Source organism: Sphaerodactylus townsendi, linkage group LG03, assembly GCF_021028975.2.
Source record: "Sphaerodactylus townsendi isolate TG3544 linkage group LG03, MPM_Stown_v2.3, whole genome shotgun sequence".
NCBI classification, from domain to species: domain Eukaryota; kingdom Metazoa; phylum Chordata; class Lepidosauria; order Squamata; family Sphaerodactylidae; genus Sphaerodactylus; species Sphaerodactylus townsendi.
Window position 1 is genome coordinate 15,844,803 of NC_059427.1, and position 22,920 is coordinate 15,867,722.

Here is a 22,920-nt window from a genome sequence, read left to right on the forward strand (position 1 = left end):
TTTGCCCCAGGGAGACAGCACATCTCTCGATACATCTTGTCTGGCCTGCAAATTGCTGCTTCTGTCCCCCTTAGCAGGGTGTCCCTTTCCACCACCACACGCCTCCTTCTGGGGTTTTGCAGGTGACATTTCACGGGTTGAACCTTCTGTCACTTGTGCATTCTCTGAGAGCTGAGTCCATTCCTCCTGTGCCTGTTCCTTATCCTCATCGAGAAGGGAGAGAACCTCAAAACGATTCTGTCGTTTCAAATTCACAGAATGCTCCCTGGTCCTTCTGCTTCTATGGGTTACATTTCTCCAATTTCCTACTTCCTCTGTTTGAGAGCTGTCATCCACCTCAGATGTCCCCGGTGTGTTCTCCACCCAGTACCATCTGCTCCATTCTGTCCAGGAAACTCTAGTTCTTCTTAGAGTGGTGAAGTGTAGATACTTGTGTTTCAAGCTGCTGTACCTTCTCTTCTAACAAAGTAACCAACTTGCACTTGTTGCAGGAGTAGCTACCCATATCCTCTGGCAGAAAAACAAACATTCCACAGCTGTTGCAAGTGACAGCAGCAACTCCATGATGATCCATGCTTAGGTGTCTTAAATTCTGCAGAACAGATTTCTGGGCCTCCCTTTCAAAAGTCCCCTTCTACACTTGACCACCCAAAATCCAAGTTAGCCTTGCTGTTTTATAGCCCCAGCCCTGTTCACTGAGCTCCAGATCAAAGAGACTTCTGCCTCCTAGTCACTTCCTTATGTTTTCCCATCTCCCTAAAGATGGGTCCCATTGGTGAAGAACTGTGTGAGCTGCTGCTTCTTGGAGTGTTCCAAAGAGCTGCAGGTAGTTGGGATCTGAATTGGTTGGGTGATTAAACAGAATCCCCACCCCTCACCAGCCTGAGGCAAATACACCCAACAACAAAGGAACCTCCCACACAGACAAAAGCTTCCCCAAGCCCTCAAAAAACAAACACACAAACCCTCAAACACACACACACTAGATAAGGATTGAGCTTTAAGGATAAGCCCCCCGCCCCCCCACCCCAAGCTCATCTTTTCCTCACTGTCTTTTTCCCTGGTCTCAGAGAGTACAGTCTGTGCTGCTGCTTCTGAGCAAGTTAAAGAGTCTACTGTTCATAAACTCTGTTCTTCTGAAGTAATCCATAAGTAACCACCCCTCAGATCACTATCCTCTTTATTTTAACCATCCAGTTTCAAAAGACTTTTCCTCACTGCTTGACGTTTGAGTTCCCAGAAAACCTAAAACCCCAAGTCCTCAAAATGGTGTCTGATACCTGTACCAGCACCCTTTTTGTACTGGAATATTTTAACTGCTTTCTCTCTCTCTCTCTCCCTCCCTTTAGTTGCAGCAAAGAAGTTGCCTCCCAAGCGTCCAGAGGAAGACATAAAACCTTACTCCCTGTCAGATCGAGAGTGTAAGAGATTCATGACTGATGCTTGTTTTAGATTGGAAAGTGGGCAGCTCTCTTTTAGAGGGAACCTGTCTCCACTTAAGTGGACTACTGTTCACGAATGCAGGAAAAGGAAGCCGTTTTCTTGCCGGAGGGATACCAAGTCATGGTTCAGCACCTAGTTCAATCTGCTTGTGTAGGGAGGGATGGCAGCAGTGGCGTAGGAGGTTAAGAGCTCGTGTATCTAATCTGGAGGAACCCGGTTTGATTCCCCCTCTGACGCCTGAGCTGTGGAGGCTTATCTGGGGAATTCAGATTAGCCTGGACACTCCCACACACGCCAGCTGGGTGACCTTGGGCTAGTCACAGTTCTTCGGAGCTCTCTCAGCCCCACCCACCTCACAGGGTGTTTGTTGTGAGGGGGGAAGGGCAAGGAGATTGTAAGCCCCTTTGAGTCTCCTACAGGAGAGAAAGGGAGGATATAAATCCAAACTCTTCTTCTTCTTCTTCTTCTTTGTGAGACAGAGAGGAACCGACATTTGTTTCTCATTTTGGTGGTGGTGAACAGTGCTATCAAGTCACAGCTGATTTACAGCAACCCTGTAGGGTTTTCAACACAAGAAACAAACATATGTGGTTTGCCATTTCCTGCCTTTGTGTAACAGGATCAGGCTAACCTGGACCATCCAGGACAGAGGTGGATTTCTGTGGCATTCATTCATTCATTCATTCATTCATTCATTCATTCATTCATTCATTCATTCATTCATTCATTCATTCATTCATTCATTCCAGTTTTCTCTCACCTAAAGGCTGTCTGGGTTAAACCATAAACGCAGAAGTGTGAGAAATACTACTTTGGATCTGAAATGATATCTTGCCTTTCTCAGAATACTCTGAATTCTACTCCTTGATTTGCAAGCTGCGTGTGTGTGGGAGACTTGAGTTGACACAATGTTCCCTTTCATGTAGGAGGGTAACAAGGCATAGGGATGTTTAAATTTAAATGCTTACCATTCATTTGCTGTTTCTATATTGCTATGAACACTCACATATTTTCCAGAGCTTAGACTACTGGCAAAAGGCGCCCTGTGCATCCCATTGTAGTCTGTGTTTTCCGAGGCTGACCTCACTGTTAGCTGTCTGCGAACAAGACTAACACCGGAGAACATTAACATGTTAAGTTTTCTTACCAAAAATCAGTAGGAGATCTAAGGATACTTATGCAATCTAGATGGATTGTGAGATCATTAACATTTAAATGACAAAAAGTTGATACTGGATGTTGTAGGTTTTCCAGGTTGTGTGGCCAGGATCTGTAAGTTTTAGCTCCTAACTTTTCGCCCGCATCTATGGCTGGCATCTTCAGAGGTGTGTGGTAGTGTGAAGCACATCTCACCATGACATGTCTCTGAAGATATCAGCCATCGATGTGGGCAAAAGGTTAGGACAGTGGTGGCGAACCCTTGGCACTACAGATGTTATGGACTACAATTCCCATCAGCCCCTACAATTGGCCATGTTGGCAGGGGCTGATGGGAATTGTAGTCCATAACATCTGGAGTGCCAAAGGTTCACCACCACGGGGTTAGGAGCTAAAACTTGAAATCTTACCATGACATGCCTCTGAAGATGCCAGCCATAGATGAGGGTGAAAAGTTAGGAACTAAAATTACCAGACCATGGCCACACAGCCCGGAAAACACACAACAGCCAGTTGATCCTGGCCATGAAAGCTATTGACAGTACAAAAAATTGATGGTTTAAATTGGTGGTTCTCGACCTTCCTAATGCCACAACCCTTTAATACAGTTCCTCATGTTGTGGTGACACCCAACCAGAGGTGGGATCCAGCAGGTTCTCACAGGTTCCCGAGAGTAGGTTACTAATTATTTGTGTGTGCCGAGAGGGGGTTACTAATTGGTGATTTTGCCACATGATTTTTGCCTTAGTTACGCCCCTCCTCTCAGCAGTAGCGCGCAGAACTTGAAGCAGTCTAGCAGGAGGTGCACCGGCATGCGTGGCAGCCTGCGCCTGGGTGCATTTGCTCTCGCCTAAGGATTGATGCAGCAGCTGCAGTCCTTTTGCTACAGCCCCACTCCAGGAATGCCCTGCCTCAGAATGTCTGCCACGCCCCCGTCGTGCCACTGCACTCCCTAATACGCTTAATACCACAGTTTGAATCCCACCACCATGGGAACCTGTTACTAAAATTTTTGGATCCCACCACTGCCCCCAACCCTAACATTTGTCCATTTTACAGATGGAGAACACTGATGCAGAGAGTCTTAGGCGACCCCTGCAAAAGGGTCACAACCCCCAGGTTGAGAACCACTGGTTTAAACGGTTGCTTTGTTAAAGGCATTTTGTTTTGTTAAAGGCATGTTAAAGGCATACTCCATTTCGAACCTTCCAAGTAAATTCCTCCTCTTTCAACAGAGCTGGTCACGAGCATTTGCTGTTGTCCTTGGACCAGCAATAGATAAATTGAAAGGCAGGGTGGTGGTGGGGTGGTTGGGACCCAGGGTGGCAGCACTGAAATAAAAATGGTAGGCAACTTCTTCCTTCAGCGTACCGTGTGACACTCTGCCCACTGGAGGACTGCTTCTCTTTGGTCTCTTTTTCCACCTTGTAGTTCTCAAGGAAGAAGTTGAACCGCCCTGGCCATTCAACCAGTCTCGTTCCCTGATCCGCTCTAGCAGCGTGGGGAATTCCCCGGTACGGGGCTGCCTCAAACCTTTCCTGAACGAGCAGGAGCTGCTGAAGAACCTGCGCCTATGCCCCCCGCACTCGACTGCCCACCTCCTGATGAACGGGGAGCCCGGCGACCCCACGTCACAGAGGCGGAGAACAAGGTATGCATGGACTTTGTATTGGGGGCCTCTTGGAAGTTCTGGGGCTGATGGGAACGAAAGCTTCTGATATGGGTTGGTCTATCTTGGGAAGTAGCAATCCTAAATGACTGTGAGAGTGGCAATTGGGCACATATGTGGATTCCATTATCTTGTTGTGCCTGTTGGAAACTATATTGGCAGAGTTTCTGTGTGCCTAAAAGAAATTCCATGGAAGAGCCAAATTCTACAGTCCATATGAACGATGCCTGTACAGATTTGCTTAATAGTTTATATGGTTGGCCGGGTTCAGGAATTGGCAAGTTGCCGAGCAGTGGATCTCCACGCTCTCAAAACTCTACAAATGTTGCTCTTTATTTCTCTGGATTCCGAGTTTTCCGCAATCCTTGCTTTGCATATCCTCAAGCAGATCTTCACAGCCTCAGGGACTGCAGTCTTGCTCTTATATGTATTCATCAGATGGATTCTCAAACGATTCGTGCTCTCAAAGGATCCATTCTGGACCCAGTCCCCTGAAACGTTGTGTGGGCGCAGGAGGGCCTGCACCCTAGAAGGGGTGGCTCGCGAGATGTAGGGGCCTCGTGGAACGTTAGCATCTGATTTGGAGGTTACAAGGCTGTCCTGCGTTAATCAAGAGCTCAGTTAATTGATAGGGAGCAGTTTTGCTCACCTGGAATGCAGTGCCAGTCTCTTACCCAATAGCGTGCCATTCTAAATCCAGAAGTCGCTTGGCTGGAGCTGGTCTCTGACTCTAGAGTGGGAGCAAGCCTTACCCACTGTTAGTTGAGCCCAGTCTGTCCAGTGGACACATGGGACATTTTAGCCCTGGTTCTGATCTTGCAGTAGGGTGGAGGCAGTCAGCGAATGGATCACCCCATTGCTCTTCTTGCTCTCGATCACAAGCAGCTGGCCTTTGACTTAACTGATACGTTAAGCCAGGGAAGAAGGGTGAGAATTTCCTGGTTGCTAAGCAACCATCCATTACTCTTCCCACTCTCCTCCAGATCAGCCTAGCATTGGTGTCAGTGTGTCCTGAGGTTACTTAGCAATCACAGCATGCTTGTCCGTGTTGGGCATGGAGCAAGAAATGGCCTGGTTTGGATAGAAGCCAACAAACAGATGAAGGGGGCAGGAGCAGGGTTGGGTCTGAGGGGATGCAAAAGGGGAAATGCAGCAGTCAGAGATGGGTAGAAAGATGGAGATGTGGGGCTCACAGATGTAGAGGAGGGGCTCATGAACCTTTATGCTTGGTGGTCATCCATGAAAGAGGCGTGGAAGATGGTTACAAGGATGCACCGCATGAGGACGGAGGCTCATTATCTTGCCCCATGGTTGTCCCGTACAGGTTTTTCATTTCTTGTTCTTGCTCCAGAATCATGAGACGGGGAGTGAGGTCTTTCTATAACTTTTTTTTTGTTCCTGTTGGTTTTCCTGTTGGTTGCCTGTGAAGAGGTTGCTCTTGTTACAGTATCAGGCAAATTCACGCTAGCCTGACAAGGGCCTTTGATCTCTGGGTAGGAAACCAAAATACTTTGAATAAATTACCCAAAAGGAAGCTAGTAGCCAAACGGTGGTAGAACAAAGAGGCTGGTTTACAGCACGGCCAGGAAATTGAGTTTACTTGAGAACCCAGGAGAGGGGGGGAAAGGGTGTTCTAATCCAGACCGGGCAGGAGAAAACACCTCCTGAACTCAGGTCTGAAACAAAACCTGCCTGGAATTGTGCTGACAGCTGAGAAATCAATGCATTAGAACATTTTCTTGTTTTCTGTTTTTTCCCCCATAAAATATTTGAAAACTCAGCAGTTTTTGAGTATCTGGGGAAAAAGAACCCAGGATTTATAAGACAGGTGTGAAACCCCCCCACCCCCAATTCCTGCTCTTATGACATAGTGGCAGCGGCGAGATCCACACCTGTCTTATGGCAGTGCCAGAATTGGGGAATTTGTTGGGGGGGTGGGGGTCATTCGCATGCAAAAGGGGAAAGGGGTCAGATCAATGGCAGTTTCGGTCTGCTTGCTATGCTTGTGATGCTGGATGAGATTAAGTTTGATTCGTTGGAGCACCTGGAAAGCTGATCTGATCTGTCAATCATACAAGCGGCAGGGCATATCTACGAAAGGCACGGCCCTGGTTTTGCCCGAGTAGGGGATGTGCTCCTCAGGATAGTTGCTTATGCCTTTTTAAAACAAAAGTCCCGGTTAACAGTCTACATTGCTTGTTTTTTCACTCCCATGCATCCTACACCGTGTTTCCCCGAATATAAGACAGTGTCTTATATTAATTTTTGCTCCCAAAGATGCGCTATGTCTTATTTTCAGGGGATGTCTTATTTTTCTGTGTTCTGTTCGTCAGGCATGCTTCCAAACAAAAACTTTGCTATGTCTTACTTTCGGGGGATGCCGTATATTTTGCACTTCAGCAAAACCTCTACTATGTCTTATTTTTCGGGGATGTCTTATATTAGGGGAAACAGAGTAGTGTAGAATTGGTGCAAGGTTGTGTTCTGTATTTGTTGCGTATCCTGGCTTGGATTTCCATTCTAATTTTGCACTCTTTTTTTCCGCACCTGGGGTTTTAAGCAAGTCATGCCCAAATCTACGCTTATTCCGCACTCACACAGCTGTCACATAAGCTTATGTATTAACATTCTTTACTATGATTATAATTGTAAAGAAAAAGCACATTTACTTGCTCTCGTGATTCTAGGGAAAATGGAAGCTGTGTGTGAAGGCATGGAAACCAAAAAAGTTCCAGAGGGGATTTTGGCTCCTCACTGGCGACGAATCCTCCCCCTTTCCCTGTTATCTATCACCTTATTCTTTTCCGAATATTCAAAATTACTTGGATACCTGTGTCTTTGATACAGAATAAGTGAAGGGGGTACTGATGTATCTAAATTGCATCATTTCACGCAACTAATGGGCCCCTCTTTGTTTACAGTACACAGCTTCAGGCTCCCCCTCCCTTTTGGATGCATGCTGGGTTATGCCCAAGTTGCAAATGAGGTTCCTTTCAGCATGCGTGTCCTTCTCTTTTGCATGTTTAATTTAGGTCTAGGTTAGTGCCTGCAATCCCTTTTTGTTGTTCACACCTGCATTTCTGCACACCCTTGATCAGAACAGAGTTACTAGCTTGGTCTAGTACTTAGAGCAGCGGGTCCCAACCTGGGGTGGGCGTACCCCCAGGAGTACACGCCAGAGTGTTTGAGGGTACATGAAAAAAGTTATTTAATGAGTTTGCTAATATGGGGGTACAGTTTTAGGGAAATGGGCTGCCAGGGGTTAAGCGAGTAACAACAGATTGGAAACCACTGGCTTAGAGTGTTGAATCTGATCTGAGTGTTGACTATGATCTGAGGGACCCGGGTTCCGATCCCCACTCTGCCATAGTAGCTTGCTGGGTGACCATTCTGAGCGAATGGCCCGGCAGGAGCCACTTTATTTGCCTCCCTTTAAAAAAAAATATTGCGGCTTGCATCTGCGTAGCTACGCTGGTCCAGTTGGTCATATCGTGGGACATCAGCATGGCTTGTGGGGGTTCATTTGTGCCTGCCTGTGTAGTTTGCATGTGTGGGAAGTAAATTTTTTTTAAAAGATGTGCCTCCATGCGAAGGCACGACAGCAAACCGGATTGTTTCTGTGGGCTCCAATCGCTGCCTGCACAGAGGCACGTGAATGCAAAAACAGGAAAATGGGTTCCTTTATCACTACTGCAACCAGTTATACATTGGCACAGCGAATGTCAGCCCTGCTTTCCAGCTGACTTCTCCGCTTGCTAGGAACACTCTTCTGTCTCTGATACTCTGCATCATCATGGAATCCCCTGGGGCATCTCTCTCTTCCGGTGTTGGGAAGACTGAGTGGGTGGCCTGGCCAGCTAGGAAACAGTGCAAGACAGTACAGTGCTCAGTGTGGGCTGTGCCCTTTTCTAAGGACTTGCTCACAGTATGGTTCAGTCCAGGCTCAATGCAGTGTGCTGCTGCGGAGTCGGGTGGCTGCTCTGTAATCTGCTGGACCTTCTAAGAAAGAAGTAATGGGGGTATATTATCCCCAAAGTAGCTGAGACATAGGAAGTTCAAAGAAGTGTTTGCACCTATACGAGCACTACTGTGAAAGGAGTTGAGCTAATGGAGGGGCCAGGAATGTCTGAACACTTTTATAACATCTGCCCTTCTATTTGCTGATGCTTTTTTGGCCTTGCTGTTTTGCTTCTGCTTTCTCTTTCCCTTCCCATACATACATACATACATACATACATACATACATACATACATATATACACACATACATATATATACACACACACACATATACATACACACACACACATATACATACATACACACACACATACATACATACATACATATATACACACATACATATATATATACACACATACATATATATATACACACATACATATATATACACACACACACATATACATACATACACACATACATATATATATACACACACACATATATATACACACACACATATATACACACACACACATATATACACATATACACATATACACATATACACATATACACATATATATACACACACACATACATTTACATACATACATGTACATGTACATGTATATGTATATATAAATAAAGTGTTCAGACATTCCTGGCCCCTCAATTCTTTTCACTGTGTGTGTATGTATATTCTGTGTTCTGTGTGTGTATGTATGTACACACACACACATAGATTCTGTGTTCTGTAAAAGTAAGCAGCATTCTGGATGCTACTGTGTCCAGGGTACCATTTTCCATCGGTGTTACTATTCTTGGGAGAGAGGTAACTTAATTATCATCTTAAAAGTGGTTAATATCTGCCCCAGCCATCTTGGATCTAATTTCTCTCTCTTTCTCTTTTTTTGTATCCATCCTTTCCTTCTCTTTCCTGCCCCCTCTCCCCTCCCTGAAGCTCCCTGAACCGCTCCGAAAACAGCCATTGATCGCTGGACTCTGCTGTGTCTCTCCAACTGCCGGTCTTCCGCCTGTGTCTTGAGACCTTTCTGGAATTAAGACTTGGTTTTACATCCAACTTCTTTTCGTTCACCTTATAGGCGAAACCTATAACAGTGCAGTCTTATTTATATCCCATCAGTTGTCTTTTTTGTTCTTGGTTTGATTTCACTTTTTTATGCCATGAGAAAAGGAACCATTTCGTTGCATTTAGAAAACCTGATACCACAACCTTTTTTTTTTAGTTTATTTTAAATTATTAGCCAGTTTCAAGGTGTTCAGAGGTTTACACAGGAACTATTGGCGGTCAAGACAGGCATTCTATCCTGTATTGTTCTTGGTGTGATCCACTGCCTCTTGCCGTAGAGACCTACCTTGTGCTCCCTCAAATGAAAGTTTTGCTGTAACTGTCTTGGATCCAAAATCCAAGAGGAACTTTCTTCAGATTATCATTTGGTTTTAGAATATTTTTGGGAGCTGTGTTGATTGAGAGAACAGTTATCAGGGTGGTTACCGAAACAAGTCCCTGGATCCGTTCTTAGGTATGTTCAGTTGGACCAGTCTTGTGGTAGAATTCATTATCCCCTTGAAGGAAACCTTTGACAAATTATTATTACATTTTTACCACCGGGAGGAGGGAATTTGGATTATTTGTCTTCAGTACCAAAATATCTTGGTCTTTCTCTTGTATTTTTCCCCCCTTGACCATCTTTTTTGTCTGCAATTTATTTCGGATAGCTGGAAGAAAGAGGCATTGGGGCCCCACAATGTAGACTTTATCCTTCTATTGTCTCTGGTAAACAGGTTTTTTCAGGCAGAGGTGGGATCCAGCAGGTTCTCATAGGTTTCCGAGAGTAGATTACTAATTATTTGTGTGTGCCGAGAGGGGGTTACTAATGGGTGATTTTGCCACGTGATTTTTGCCTTAGTTACGCCCCTCCTCTCAGCAGTAGCGCGCAGAACTTGAAGCAGTCTAGCGGGAGGTACACCGGCGTGCGTGGCAGCCTGCGCCTGCGTGCATTCGTTTCCCGCCCAAGGACCGGCGCAGCGGCTGCATCCTTGCCACAGCTCCGCCCAGGAATGCCCCGCCCCGGAATGCCCAGCCCCGCCCCCGTCGTGCCCCGCCCAGCCCCATTGGCGCTACGCCACAGTTTGAATCCCACCACCATGGGAACCTGTTACTAAAATGTTTGGATCCCACCACTGTTTTCAGGGTTTTAAAAACCTGTTTGATCAGAGGAAACTGTGCGGGACAGAAGAGATACATAGGTTTTCCCCTTCCCTGGGGTAACAGTGCCTATCATACTTTTATAACTTTCACAAAACATGTCTCCAGTCTCTGATTAGCTGCAAGACATGAATAAATGGCGTCACTTTGCTTTTGCCGATAAGTATAGAAAAGCAGGCCTGCTGTCGGCTGTCTGTTGGTTACTGGAGGTGGAGTTAATAATACTTTTCGATTGGGGTGGGGGATGTGAAATAGACATCTCCTGCAAATTAAGTCGAATGCAAAACGAGATGTGTGTTGAGTTGGGTTGGTAATCTGGAGCGAGTCCGTTTGTACCGTGTACTTCCTATGCAGAATCACTCCAGTCTAAGCTGTCTGAAAGTAATGAACTTATACAGGAATGACAGTGTGTAGGATTAAACTGTTTATCTGCTTATGCGGGAGTCTGAAATAGGAGATGGAAAAGAACCCTGGCTCGTGGATTTGACATGGGTCACAAAAGATGGGGGGAGGAGAAGGGGGGGGGACAGGACCACAGGTTGTTTTTCATGGATGCAAAGAGAAGAAATTATTCTATAAAATGTCCTATTTAAAAAACGCCCACACTCATGTGACGAGCAGAGCTTTATAGAGAAGCTGGCGAAGAGACCCGAATGTAATTTGGGTGCACGAAACTCAATTGAAAAGTAAGCTGTTACATTTAACCGGATTTAAAATATTTGAATGTCATGATGTCAATGCAATTAGAAAATCCAGTTCTTACACATGTTCACTTGGAAGCAAATCCCACGGAGTTCGGTGGCATTGCTTCCCAATTGGGACTGCAGACATAACATTTTAAAACTGAGTCACTGCTTCTTTAGCAGACATATTGGGTTATAGATATAGATTTCTGTAGTGCAATTAGTTGCAATCTGTACTTGACTGAATGTTGATTAGAAAGTTCAGGCCTATGAAAGTCACAGGAGTTTTTTCCCCCTAAGAAAGGGAAATTCAAATGGAGGAGGGGAAAGGGATGTTATAAACCGCTTTGTTAAAGCTTATAGTCCTCAAATGTAGCTGAAAGAAGACCATTGCTCAAAACATGTGCATGTTGGACATTGTATAGATCAGTGGTGGCGAACCTTTGGCACTCCAGATGTTATGGACTACAATTCCCATCAGCCCCCGCCAGCATCGCCAATTGGCGATGCTGGCAGGGGCTGATGGGAATTGTAGTCCATAACATCTGGAGTGCCAAAGGTTCGCCACCACGGGTATAGATGGTTGTGGTGGGTTTTCCGGGCTGTGTGGCCATGGTCTGGTGGATCTTGTTCCTAACGTTTCGCCAGCATCTGTGGCTGGCATCTTCAGAGGTGTATCACAGAGGGAAGTCGGTCGCACCCTGTGTCTGGTATATAGATGGGTTACTTTCCGCTCCAGCTCGGAATCTTCTGAAGTCCTTCTATTTAAGAGGGGCATTCCTGACTCCCAAGGGTTTCCAGGTACAGTATTAGTAGTCTCACCCACCCACTCATTATTTAAAAAGCAAACAGCCCCTGTCTACTAGGGCCATGGCTAGGCGACTATGAAATGAATTAAGTCCCCCCGCCCAAGTTTTTTAAAAAGCCCTCAATAAAGTTAGTGGCCATCTCTTTAGGTATTTGAACCTTTAATCTATTGTGTAGTTGTGTTGTTCTGTAGTTATAAAATAAAAACAGGCGTCCAGCGGTACCAGTTCTTAAGGTGCTACTGGCCTCCTGTTTTATTCCTGTAATCTGATTCTGAAATGGGTCCCATCTTCCTCTGCTACGTGGTGTGCCATTTGTACTGTCTTTATCGTGTGGATGTAGTTCCGTCTGTAGTATTTCTCAGCGAGGGCCTCTTGGACTCCGACTGAGGCTGTTGAATGTTTGGTTTGTCATTTGAAAAGGACGTGCCTGTGATGATAAAGAAAACCTTTATGATAAAGAAAAAAAGAAGATGCCTTCAAGTTTCTCATGCAGGCACACTCTTAGCAAGGCTTTAAAGAGCAAGTGTAAACAGAAGTGGAAGGCCCGACCCCCCCCCCACTTTTTTTTTCAGTTTTAAGGTTGAAAATGAGCAAGTTTAGGGGATAAGGAAGAAAGACCAAGAAATTGGGATCCAGGAATGAGTGCCTGGGTTTGCTTCTTTGGAGTGGGAATTGGCCTGTGGTAAGGAAAAGACAAGTGTTGGGAGTCAGGCAGACAAAGCAGAATTTTGTATGCGTGACTGAGTGCATTCAGTAAAAATTAAAGTCGTGCCAAGGTAGCCTGCATTTTGTGTCAGAAGAAGCTGTACCTCTTCAGTTACGTTCAAATTCTAGTTACTGGAAAGAGCAAGGATACATACAGCTGCTATTATGTAGTAGGTAGAGTGTTTGACTAGGACTGGGGAGGCCAGGGTTCAAATTCTGGCTCCGTATTGAAGCTCATGAGGTAATTTTGGGCCAATATTTATTTATTTTTATTTTATTTATTTTTTGAGTTTTTTATACCGCCCCACCCCCGAAGGGCTCTGAGCGGTGAACAACAAATTGAGCAACATACAATTAAAACCATTTAAAAGCACAGATTAAAACCATTTAAAAGCAATAGATACATCTTGGTCTAACATTCCTCCCTGAGCGTTACAAAATTCTAGATGGATTGATTAGCCATTAACAGTCTTGACAACTAAAAACGGGACCTCCATTATTCGGAGGCAATATATTAGAATTGTGAACACTCAAGAATGACCATCCTACCTTGCTTGAGAATTTCCAGCACACGTCTGACTGGTCACTGAGGCAGCTCCCTGACTTGATCTATGTTATGAAGCTGCCTTATTCTATGCCAGACCTTTATTAAGATCAGTATTGGTTACTCTGACTGGCAGCTGCTCTCTGAGGTTTCAGGTAGAGTTCTTTCACATTATCTACTACCTGATCTTTTTTAAACTTGAGATGCCAGAAATTGAAACTGGGACCTGCTGCATGCTCTACATTTTATATAACACTGCTCCGTTTTGTGTTTCATGTTCCCAATAGGGGGGTGAGGGGCAGAGCCTGTTGAACAGGGAGTGTAGAGCAAGCAGGGATAAAGCCAAAACTTTGTCTAATATCTTCAGTACAGTAACAGTCTTCTTATGGGCTCATGAACAACACAGTAGTAATGTCCCTTATTCTAGGACATTACTGTTTCATACAGTGTATTTGGAAACTGCTGAAATACGGAGAACTCCAAAGATCCCCTTTAGATTTTGGACAGGAGCGTGATAGCATCCTTCCTTCCTTCTGGCTTGCCCTTATCAGTTTCTCTGTCCACCCTCCCTTCTGATCAGAGCTTCCCAGGCTCTGAGCTGTCTTCAGCTGTTTGTGTCCAGCATGGAAATAAAAGCTCTTGTTTACATTTCAATAAAGTTTCCTTTTTTAAAATTTCAAGCCGTGGTCTCCTTGTCTGGTTTTTCAATATTGGGCGACTTCCAGTATAATTGTAAGAACTGCTGCTCGGCATGCAGAGCCTTTTTCTTTTGGACAGTTCTTGGTGCTGCCGTGAAGACAGTCAAAGGTTTGAGCCAGGTGAGTCTATAAACTTGATTCAACCCAACGTTCTACTACGGCGCTGCTGGGTCGGCAGTGCACTACTACAAAAATCAAGAAGTTTGCGCCCGCACACACACAGCTTTCATCTGTTTAAAATGCTGGGGGACTACAGGGAACTACGGTAAAGGGGATGGCTGCATGTTGGATGTAAAACAGACGTGTGACCTTCTGCATTCATTCAGACACTACTTTTAAGGATCTATGGGACACACATCATCTTGGATTCTGCTATTAGTATTCCCTGTGTGTGATGTGACCCTGGTGTGTCTATCCACTGTTTTAATGTCCAAAGGACAGCATTCTCAATGTGTTTCCATTTAGAGAAGTCAGCATTTTGAAGTATGTATGTATGTATGTATGTATGTATGTATGTATGTATGTATGTATGTATGTATGTATGTATGTATGTATGTATGTATGTATGTATTAATGGGTTTTTTATACCACTCTACCCCCGAAGGGCTCTGAGCGGTGTACAACATAATTTCGTCTACACAGTGTACAATAACCCATATAAACAACCCCGTTAAAATTAGATTAAAACACAGCGATAACATTAACAAAGATGGCGTCCTGCGATACCCCAATTAAAACCCTTCCAGAGGGGGGAAGCAAAACAAAAAGTGGGTCCCATAGATGATCATGGGAACTCCGAACCGGAGGAATAAGTAGGGATAGTGCACAGAGATGAGACATGGAAAAACTAGGTTGATCACAATTCTGACTTGGGCAAGCTGCTGGACTTTCCATCCAAGCCTACCTTTCAGGGTTGTGAGAATAAAATTAGGAGAAACTACACCTGCAACTTTCCCTCAAGTATGTGGAACTCTGAGTGGGGAAGAAACTAAACACTGGCCCCTCATCTCTTCCTGCAAATTACCTTCCCCCAATGTTGCCAGTTCTGAGCGGGGAAAAGCATCTCTTCAGTCCCACCAATTCAGTTACCTTCCACGTATTTTTCTCTTCGCTGTTTGTTCTTGTTTATCCTGCTCTGCCGACTTCCTTTTGCTGCCTCGTGTCCATCTCCCAGCTTGACTTTTCCGCATCCCACCTCTAGGAAGAGCCCTCCGAAGGATGTCACGGTGGCTCAGAAGTGTTCTTACAGTCGCTTTGAGAACGGTGCCCCGATTTTGGAAGACCGCAAGAAAAGAGCAAGTGAGTGGGCTCTCCTCCTCACCCTTTTTCAGGCTCATAACTGTCCTTATCTCAAGGGACCGGGCAAATACATTTTAGAACGATTAGAAAAGCGAACACAAACAGTGCCAAAGAAGATCATTCTTGATTGAAGCACTCTCAGGGGACTGAGCTGCCTCAGTAGACCATGTATGAAACTTCAGGAGAGCCAAAGGTTTGCCTGTGGCGAGTTTACTATTAAGGTAATAGGCCTCTCGACGGCTGGTAGCCATGGCAACTTAATTGAGCCTCTATATTCAGAGATCAGGGCCCTGCCCTGATGCTTCCTAGCACTACTTTTTTGGGAGGTTTCCTTCAGTCACAACGGCTAGTAGCCTTTGGCAAGCATCTTCAAGGTGTGGGTTTTGACCTTTAAGGCCTTTCGCGGCCTGGGACCCTCGTACCTGAGAGACCGCATTACCCCATATGCCCCTACTCGGCCTCTGCGTTCGGCAGAGGCCAATTTGCTGGTGGTTCCTGGCCCCTCAATGATGCGGCTGGCCTCCACACGGGCCAGGACCTTTATGGCCCTGGCCCCGGCCTGGTGGAACACTCTCCCTCCAGCTGTCCGGGCCCTGCGGGACCTTGGTGAATTCCGCAGGGCCTGTAAGACTGAGTTGTTCCGCCGGGCCTTTGGAGTGTCCAGTCGCTGAGGTGCGCCCCCTCCCCCCCTCCTTTGCTTTGCTCCTTGGCCTTTTGCTCTCTATTTTATAATTTATTTTGTATATTCATTGTTATTTTAAGAGTCTGGCCACTCCCTCCTTTTTGGGGCGGTTTAAGGGAATTGGGTTACGGGACGCCATCATCATTATTATTGTTACTGTTTTTGACCGCTGTTTAAATGGTTTTAATGGTTTTTAATGGATTTTAGTGTATTAGGTCACCATTGTGACCCTTGTTATATATTCCATATGTAGTGTTGTACACCGCCCAGAGCCCCTCGGGGATTGGGCGGTCTATAAATTCAAATAATAAATAAAATAAAAATAAATAAATCTCCATGAATCTAGCCCCCTTTTCAAGCCATTATTTATTTATTATTTATTTATTCATTCCACTTTTATACCGCCCTCCCCCAAAGGGCTCAGGGCGGTTAACAACATAATACATACAAGTGGATAATAGAATAAAATACTAAAATTTATACAAGTTAAAATGCAGCGGTCCAAACTTATAAATATTTAAAACAGATGGCGTCTAACCTTTCACTCCTCTGACTCTGAGGGGGGGGAACAGCGGATCTCAGTTGTTAATGGGCACCTATCAGCAGCCGGCCTCCCCAAAGGCCCGGCGGAATAACTCGGTCTTACAGGCCCTGCGGAATTCACTGAGGTCCCGCAGGGCCCGGACAGCTGGCGGAAGAGCATTCCACCAGGCAGGGGCCAGGGCCGTAAAAGCCCTGGCCCTGGTGGAGGCCAGCCGCATCATAGAGGGGGCAGGGACCTCCAGTAGATTGGCCTCTGCCGAACGCAGAGACCGACGTGGGACATATGGGGCCAGACGGTCCCTAAGGTACGAAGGTCCCAGACCGCGTAAGGCCTTAAAGGTTAACACCAATACCTTGAAGACGATTCGGAACTCAACAGGGAGCCAGTGCAAGCAGTGCAACTGGCCGTGAATTCATAATTTAATTACTTCTTATGTGAAGAAGTGCTTCCTATTGTCTGTCCTGAACCCATCAGGGGCCCCAGAGTTCTGGTATTATGGAAAAGGAAGTAGTCCCGGCCCCCATTCCCCCGTTATGCATAATTTATAAGCCTTTAATGTCACGCACCGCCCACAACCAACCACGTGCCTTTTTTTCTAAACTGAAAATTCTTGGCTCTTTATCCTGTAATTGAAAGTTCTTGCCTGCCCTCTTCTGCAATTTTTCCGCTCTGCAGTATTTATGTTGACATACTGCAACCAGAAGTGTATCAGATTGGTCATCTCTCTGGCTTGTGCGAAATCAACGGGGCTCGTTGGTTGCGAGGGCTTGGGCTGGAGGCATTCCTTGAGCAGTCAAAAATGTCCTCCGAGAGCTGGTTTTTGGCTGACACCCCACTCCCCACGCTGTTCAGAAATTCAGTTCTCTGGCAGAGGAAGTATTACAACGTCTGTGCAAATGAAAAACTAACAGTGCCTGTTTTCTTCCTTCTTCTTTAGATGACCTGAACAGCGTCCTCAGCTCCCCTAGGCAAGTTCAGGAATCAGAAAGCCAGTAAGACATTCCTTCCTCTTCCGCCTGCTCTTTTTCTTTTTCAGTGCTTTGCTTCCATCTTCTTCTTACTGTCAGAAAAGTCTCCTATACAAGCAAACAAAATGTAGAGAAAATGGTGGTGGTGGTAATAAGGGCAGTGGCTTGAATGCTGTGCGTCACACAAGTCCTGGGTTAGTTAAAGGACAGAGGAAGACTGGGATACTGGAGAGCCACAGCTAGTCATGGTTGGACGATATTCAGTGGTGGCGAACCTTTGGCACTCCAGATGATATGGACTACAATTCCCATCAGCCCCTGCCAGCATGGCCAATTGGTCATGCCAGCAGGGGCTGATGGGAATTTTAGTCCGTAACATCTGGAGTGCCAAAGGTTCGCCACCACGGAGCTAGATGGACCAATGGTCTGACTTTTTATAAGATCGCTTCATCATATGCACCCACATAGATTTTGTCAGAAAAAGGTTAATTTGTCCCTGATTATATCTGGAGGGGGAAAATGGGCACTGTTATGGACTGCTTTACCTTGGAAGGGCTAGGCGACAGGGTCGGCCCTGATTAGTACTTTAATGGGAGATTACCAAGGAAGTCCAAGGTCAAGAGACAGAGGCAGGCAATGGCAAACTTCCTCTGTTGGTCTCTTGCCTTGAAAATCCTACAGGCTTCCATTGGGCGGCATCTTTCACCACCAGTTTTATGTATTGGAGTTTCATAGACAGCGTTTGTTTCAATTTATCCAGAGGACTTTCTTGTTCAAGAGAACAGGAAAACAAAGGGGATAAGCAGTGGTGGGATCCAAAAATTTTAGTAACAGGTTCCCATGGTTGTGGGATTCAAACTGTGGTGTAGCGCCAATGGGGCTGGGTGGGGCATGATGGGGGCGTGGCTGGGCATTCCTGGGCAGGGCTGTGGCAAGGACACAGCCACTGCGCCGGTCCTTGGGCGGGAAACGAATGCACGCAGGCGCAGGCTGCCACGCACGCCGGTGCACCTCTTGCTAGACTGCTTCAAGTTCTGTGCGCTACTGCTGAGAGGAGGGGCGTAACTAAGGCAAAAATCACATGGCAAAATCACCAATTAGTAACCCCCTCTCGGCACACACAAATAATTAGTAACCTACTCTCGGGAACCTGTGAGAACCTGCTAGATCCCACCTCTGGGTATAAGTAATCAGATGTGTTTCATGGTATAATTACAGGGTCACATGTCAGTTTTTCAAGTTATGCTGTGGTTTACTTCATAGGTTGTAAAATATGTGAAAACCATATATTGATCCACAGGTCTCAAAAAGCATATAATAACCGTTGTTTACCCAAAGCAAAACTAATCAGTACGAGTACACCAGTGCCTCCAGTTCCAAATTCAAGATTTCAACATTCCTGTCAGCCACTGATCTGAAGGCCTGAGGGCTTTAACACCAGTCTAGGCTGTGTTCAGTCTGCCAGTGTGGTGTAGTAGTTAAGAGCCTTTCAGGGGAGGGTGACAAATAAATCTAAAGTATAAATAAATAAAATAAATAAGAGCAGTGGACTCTAATCTGGAGAACGGAGCTTGATCCTCTACGTGAATGGTGGGCTCTTAGCAGCAGTAGCGTAGGAGGTTAAGAGCTCGTGTATCTAATCTGGAGGAACCGGGTTTGATTCCCCGCTCTGCCGCCTGAGCTGTGGAGGCTTATCTGGGGAATTCAGATTAGCCTGTACACTCCCACACACGCCAGCTGGGTGCCCTTGGGCTAGTCACAGCTTCTCGGAGCTCTCTCAGCCCCACCTACCTCACAGGGTGTTTGTTGTGAGGGGGGAAGGGCAAGAAGATTGTAAGCCCCTTTGAGTCTCCTGCAGGAGAGAAAGGGGGGATATAAATCCAAACTCTTCTTCTTCTTATCTGGTGAACTAGAGTTGTTTTCCTGCTCCTCCATGTGAAGCCTGCTGGATAACTTTGGGTCAGTGACGGTTCTCTCAAAACTCTTCTCAGATCTCTACTCAGTAATTTTTTCATTGAAGATGACAGGATTGATCTGTTGGCTCCTCTTCTTTTGTTCTGGAATGCTTTGCTTGGGTCCTAGGGCCATGAGGACAGAACTAGGTAAGCACTAGGATCCAAGTGGAGCATTCTAGAACAAAAAGAAGGGCCAGGAAATGGCAGATCAATTCACAAATCTCCTGTCATCTTTACCTCACAAGGTGCCTGTTGTGGGGTGGGGGAAAGGAAGGAGTTTGTAAGCCACGCCTTTCGGTAGAGAAGAGTGGGGAATAAAAGACAATTCTTCTCAATTCCAGTGAGAATGTTGGTGAGACCTGCTCAGTTTAACTACCGGTAGTAGCCATCACATGATGCAATGGTGCCTAATTATGGTGGGTTTGTTTTCTCTCATTCAGTAAGATGACAATTACCTTCCTGGATCAAACGCAGGTTCATCTGATCCAACCCCTTAGGATCCATCAACTCACCACATCAGTTGCAGGTTTTGGAGGATCCTGGACAGAGAGTCCCCTGTGTGCATTTCCATATCAATGCTAAGAAGGGGGCATGGGTGGTGGAGCCCTTCTAAGCGAATGGGTAGGAAGGGCACACGAGACAAGGGCCAGGGAAGTGTATGGGTAGGAGAACAAGCCCTGTCAGAAGCTCTGGGACCTAATGCTAGCCTTCCCACCAGTTAGATGATTCCACCACACAAGGTACAACACATAAAAGTGGTTCTTTTCATACACTCTGGATGTGGATGTTAACGGCGCCGTCAGCATGGACAGGAGATAATTTGTTTCCTTTTTGATACTGGCGAACAGCTGTGACAGTTAGTGGATGATGGTATGCAACGTACACCCATTAGGATATCCTAAAAGAAAACTGACTAGATATACTTTTATGGACCTAGTATCCTCTCCTAGGTCCTGGCCATTCCAGCTGCTCTCTGAGAAAAGGTGGAGTTAGGGCAGGGGTGGGCAATTATTTTTTCCATGGGGCCGCATAATTCTGCATAATAGGGGCAGATAAGTGACAGACAGGTGCACAGATCAACTTGGAATCAGTGGCAACAGTTCTGCATACAACACTATTTGGCACAAAGAATCACAGGCTCAACCTACCTGCATAGTTGTCCACTGTGACAGTCAAGCAAGTGGGGAGACTTAAGTCCCTTGACCTACTTTTTTCATCGACTGGTGCTTTTGAAAGCCCCGCACAAGCCGGTTGCCTTGGTTGCCCGCTTCTGCAGGGCTTTTAAAGGCGCCTCGCTCCCCAGCAAGGCTTTCAAAGGAGGGGAACACCCCAGAAGCCACTGCGCGAGGGGAGGGGCCTTTCTCAGAGGTTCTTTCCGGCGCAGTGGCAAGGTGAGGGGGGAAGGGGGAGGGTTAGCGGAAGAATGAGCAGTGCGGTTCTAAACAGGTCCTCTTAGGCCAGGGCCAGGTCTGTCATATGGGCCAGTCAGGGTCATCCGGTGGGCCGGATGTGGCCTGCGGGCCGTATAATGCCCAGGTCTGAGTTAGGGCAACCCAAAATTGCACATTTGAGGGAAAAAAGTGACCAAGCAAAAGCATCAAAAGAAAAGCTGTAAGATACCCTTCAAAGATAGGCACATTCACAGAGAATACCAGTGCTTAAGCGTGGGGTGTTTTGTGTATCAGAGACCATAGTATACTGGTTAATTGTGCAGTTCTATACAGAATTAATGCTAGGCTGGATAGGTTTTCAGATAAATTAGAATCCACTATCAGTTTTCAGCATGGCCAATTGGCCATGCTGAAAGGGGCTGATGGGAATTGTAGTTCCTGAACATCTGGAGAGCCGCAGGTTCCCTACCCCTGGTTTAGATAGAAGTGCCCCATGATAGAATGAATGATGAGGCAGCAGCCCCCTGGATCAAATCACACTTCAGCCCTAGGCCAACCATTGTCCGTTAGTCTCCCCCCCCCCCCCCCCCCCAAGCTATAATCTGGTATGGTGGAAACAATACAGGTTTGATGTATCGTCGAAGGCTTTCACGGCCAGTTTCAACTGGTTGTGGATTGTTAGGGACAAGATCCACCAGACCACAGCCACATAGCCCGAAAAACCCACCACAACCAATACAAGTTTGTTTCATAGGATTCGTTCGAGGATTTCTGGGCTGATGAAAAAAAAATTCGTATATGCCTATCTGTTTCCTGAACACTTCTTGAAAACCTTTATAATCATCAATAACGCTTGCCACTATTGGTGTCCCTGGTACACCCCCTGATCTATCTGTCTGATGCCATCTTTTTCTCCAGCAGGTCAGGTACCACCTCTACCACATGTTCTCACCACCTAGAACCAGATGCCCGTGGACATTCGGAAGGTGTTGGCCATCCTCCTGAAGATTCCTCTTTCTCCAAGATGGACCTCCAAACTCTTGCTGCTCCAAAGCGGACTAAAAGCCCTGATGCTCCAGCTGCTGTAACAAACCTGTCCTCCAGTAACAGTGAACCGTGTATGGACCACCTGTCTTGGAAGCAGAAGTGCTGTAGTCTGGCCAGAAGCCCAAAGCAGATGATGCCCACGTGGACAGTAGCAGGGGGACCCTATGAAGCCAAAAGGATCAGCCACATGTACCTGCATCGCAACACCAGACCTTGGTGATGGGGAATGGGGGTTGCTAAAAATAGACAGCCTTGTCAGTCTGGAGAACAATGATGAATCTCCTTAGCAAGATATCCTGCTGCTAAAGTGACTTGGACTGAACCATTTAACCTGGAGCCCCCCATTAAAAGGTTTGACTCCAGTGCCACTTCTGTCTCCCCCCACCCCACAGCTGCCTTGTATCAAACCCGTTAGAAGCAAGTCATTCAATATAGCCTTCTTGTTGACCTTGTATTAAGTGGTAGCTGCTAATTTATTCGTCGCCTATTTCCCTCTTTTGATCATTTCTATTTGCTCCATCTTTTGAAGTTAGGTGTTGAAAGGAAAGTGCACCTGAACTCTCTGCATTTCAAATATGGTCTTGAATTCCATATATGAAAAATCCAGTTTCTTAGAAGAGAAAAATCGAAAGTTCATGGCGTTCAAACACCGATGCAGAAATTTGCCAACAACATATTATTATGTTTTTATTATTATTTATTAAATTTGATAAACCGCCCACCCCCGAAGGGCTCTGGGCGGTGTACAACAAAATCACAACTAAAACAATGTGCACAATAAATAAGTGACAAATAGTTAAAATACATAACTCAGAATAAGCAGCATTCTAAAACCCAGAAAAACAATATTAATAATACTAATGATGGCTCCCAGTCCCAAGGCCACAATTATGAAAATGTAAAATTATGTCACAATTATGAAAATGTAAAATTTGAAAGTTGTATTATCTTCATCACCAGAAAAACCAGCACCTTGAAAAACTAACACATATTGCCAATTATTCTTTCCCCATTTGCTTTTTATCATGAAGCTTTTTGGAAATTTTGACAAAATATTATTAGGCTGAGAAATTTGGGATGTGCACAATTATGAAAATGTAAAATTTGAAAGTTGTGTTATCTTCATCAC

General features: G+C 45.7%; 1 protein-coding gene across 1 annotated transcript; it reads left to right on the forward strand.

The window, feature by feature from the left end:
• The first annotated feature begins 762 nt into the window (after nucleotides 1-762).
• Nucleotides 763-22,245, forward strand: ATAT1 (alpha tubulin acetyltransferase 1). The gene is made up of 6 exons (XM_048487253.1): nucleotides 763-826; nucleotides 1,350-1,421; nucleotides 4,033-4,252; nucleotides 15,107-15,204; nucleotides 17,368-17,422; nucleotides 21,663-22,245. The coding sequence occupies exons 1-6, from the start codon at nucleotides 763-765 to the stop codon at nucleotides 22,009-22,011; spliced, it is 858 nt and encodes a 285-aa protein (XP_048343210.1). The 3' UTR covers nucleotides 22,012-22,245.
• Nucleotides 22,246-22,920: the final 675 nt, after the last annotated feature.

Bases quoted from the DNA above. Each gene is read 5' to 3' on its own strand.
- ATAT1 (XM_048487253.1), top strand. From the start codon at position 763: ATGGGTCCCATTGGTGAAGAACTGTGTGAGCTGCTGCTTCTTGGAGTG. The intron at 4,253-15,106 runs GTATGCATGGAC...TCCCACCTCTAG, and splicing joins TCACAGAGGCGGAGAACAAG to GAAGAGCCCTCCGAAGGATG. The intron at 17,423-21,662 runs GTAAGACATTCC...CTTTTTCTCCAG, and splicing joins GTTCAGGAATCAGAAAGCCA to CAGGTCAGGTACCACCTCTA.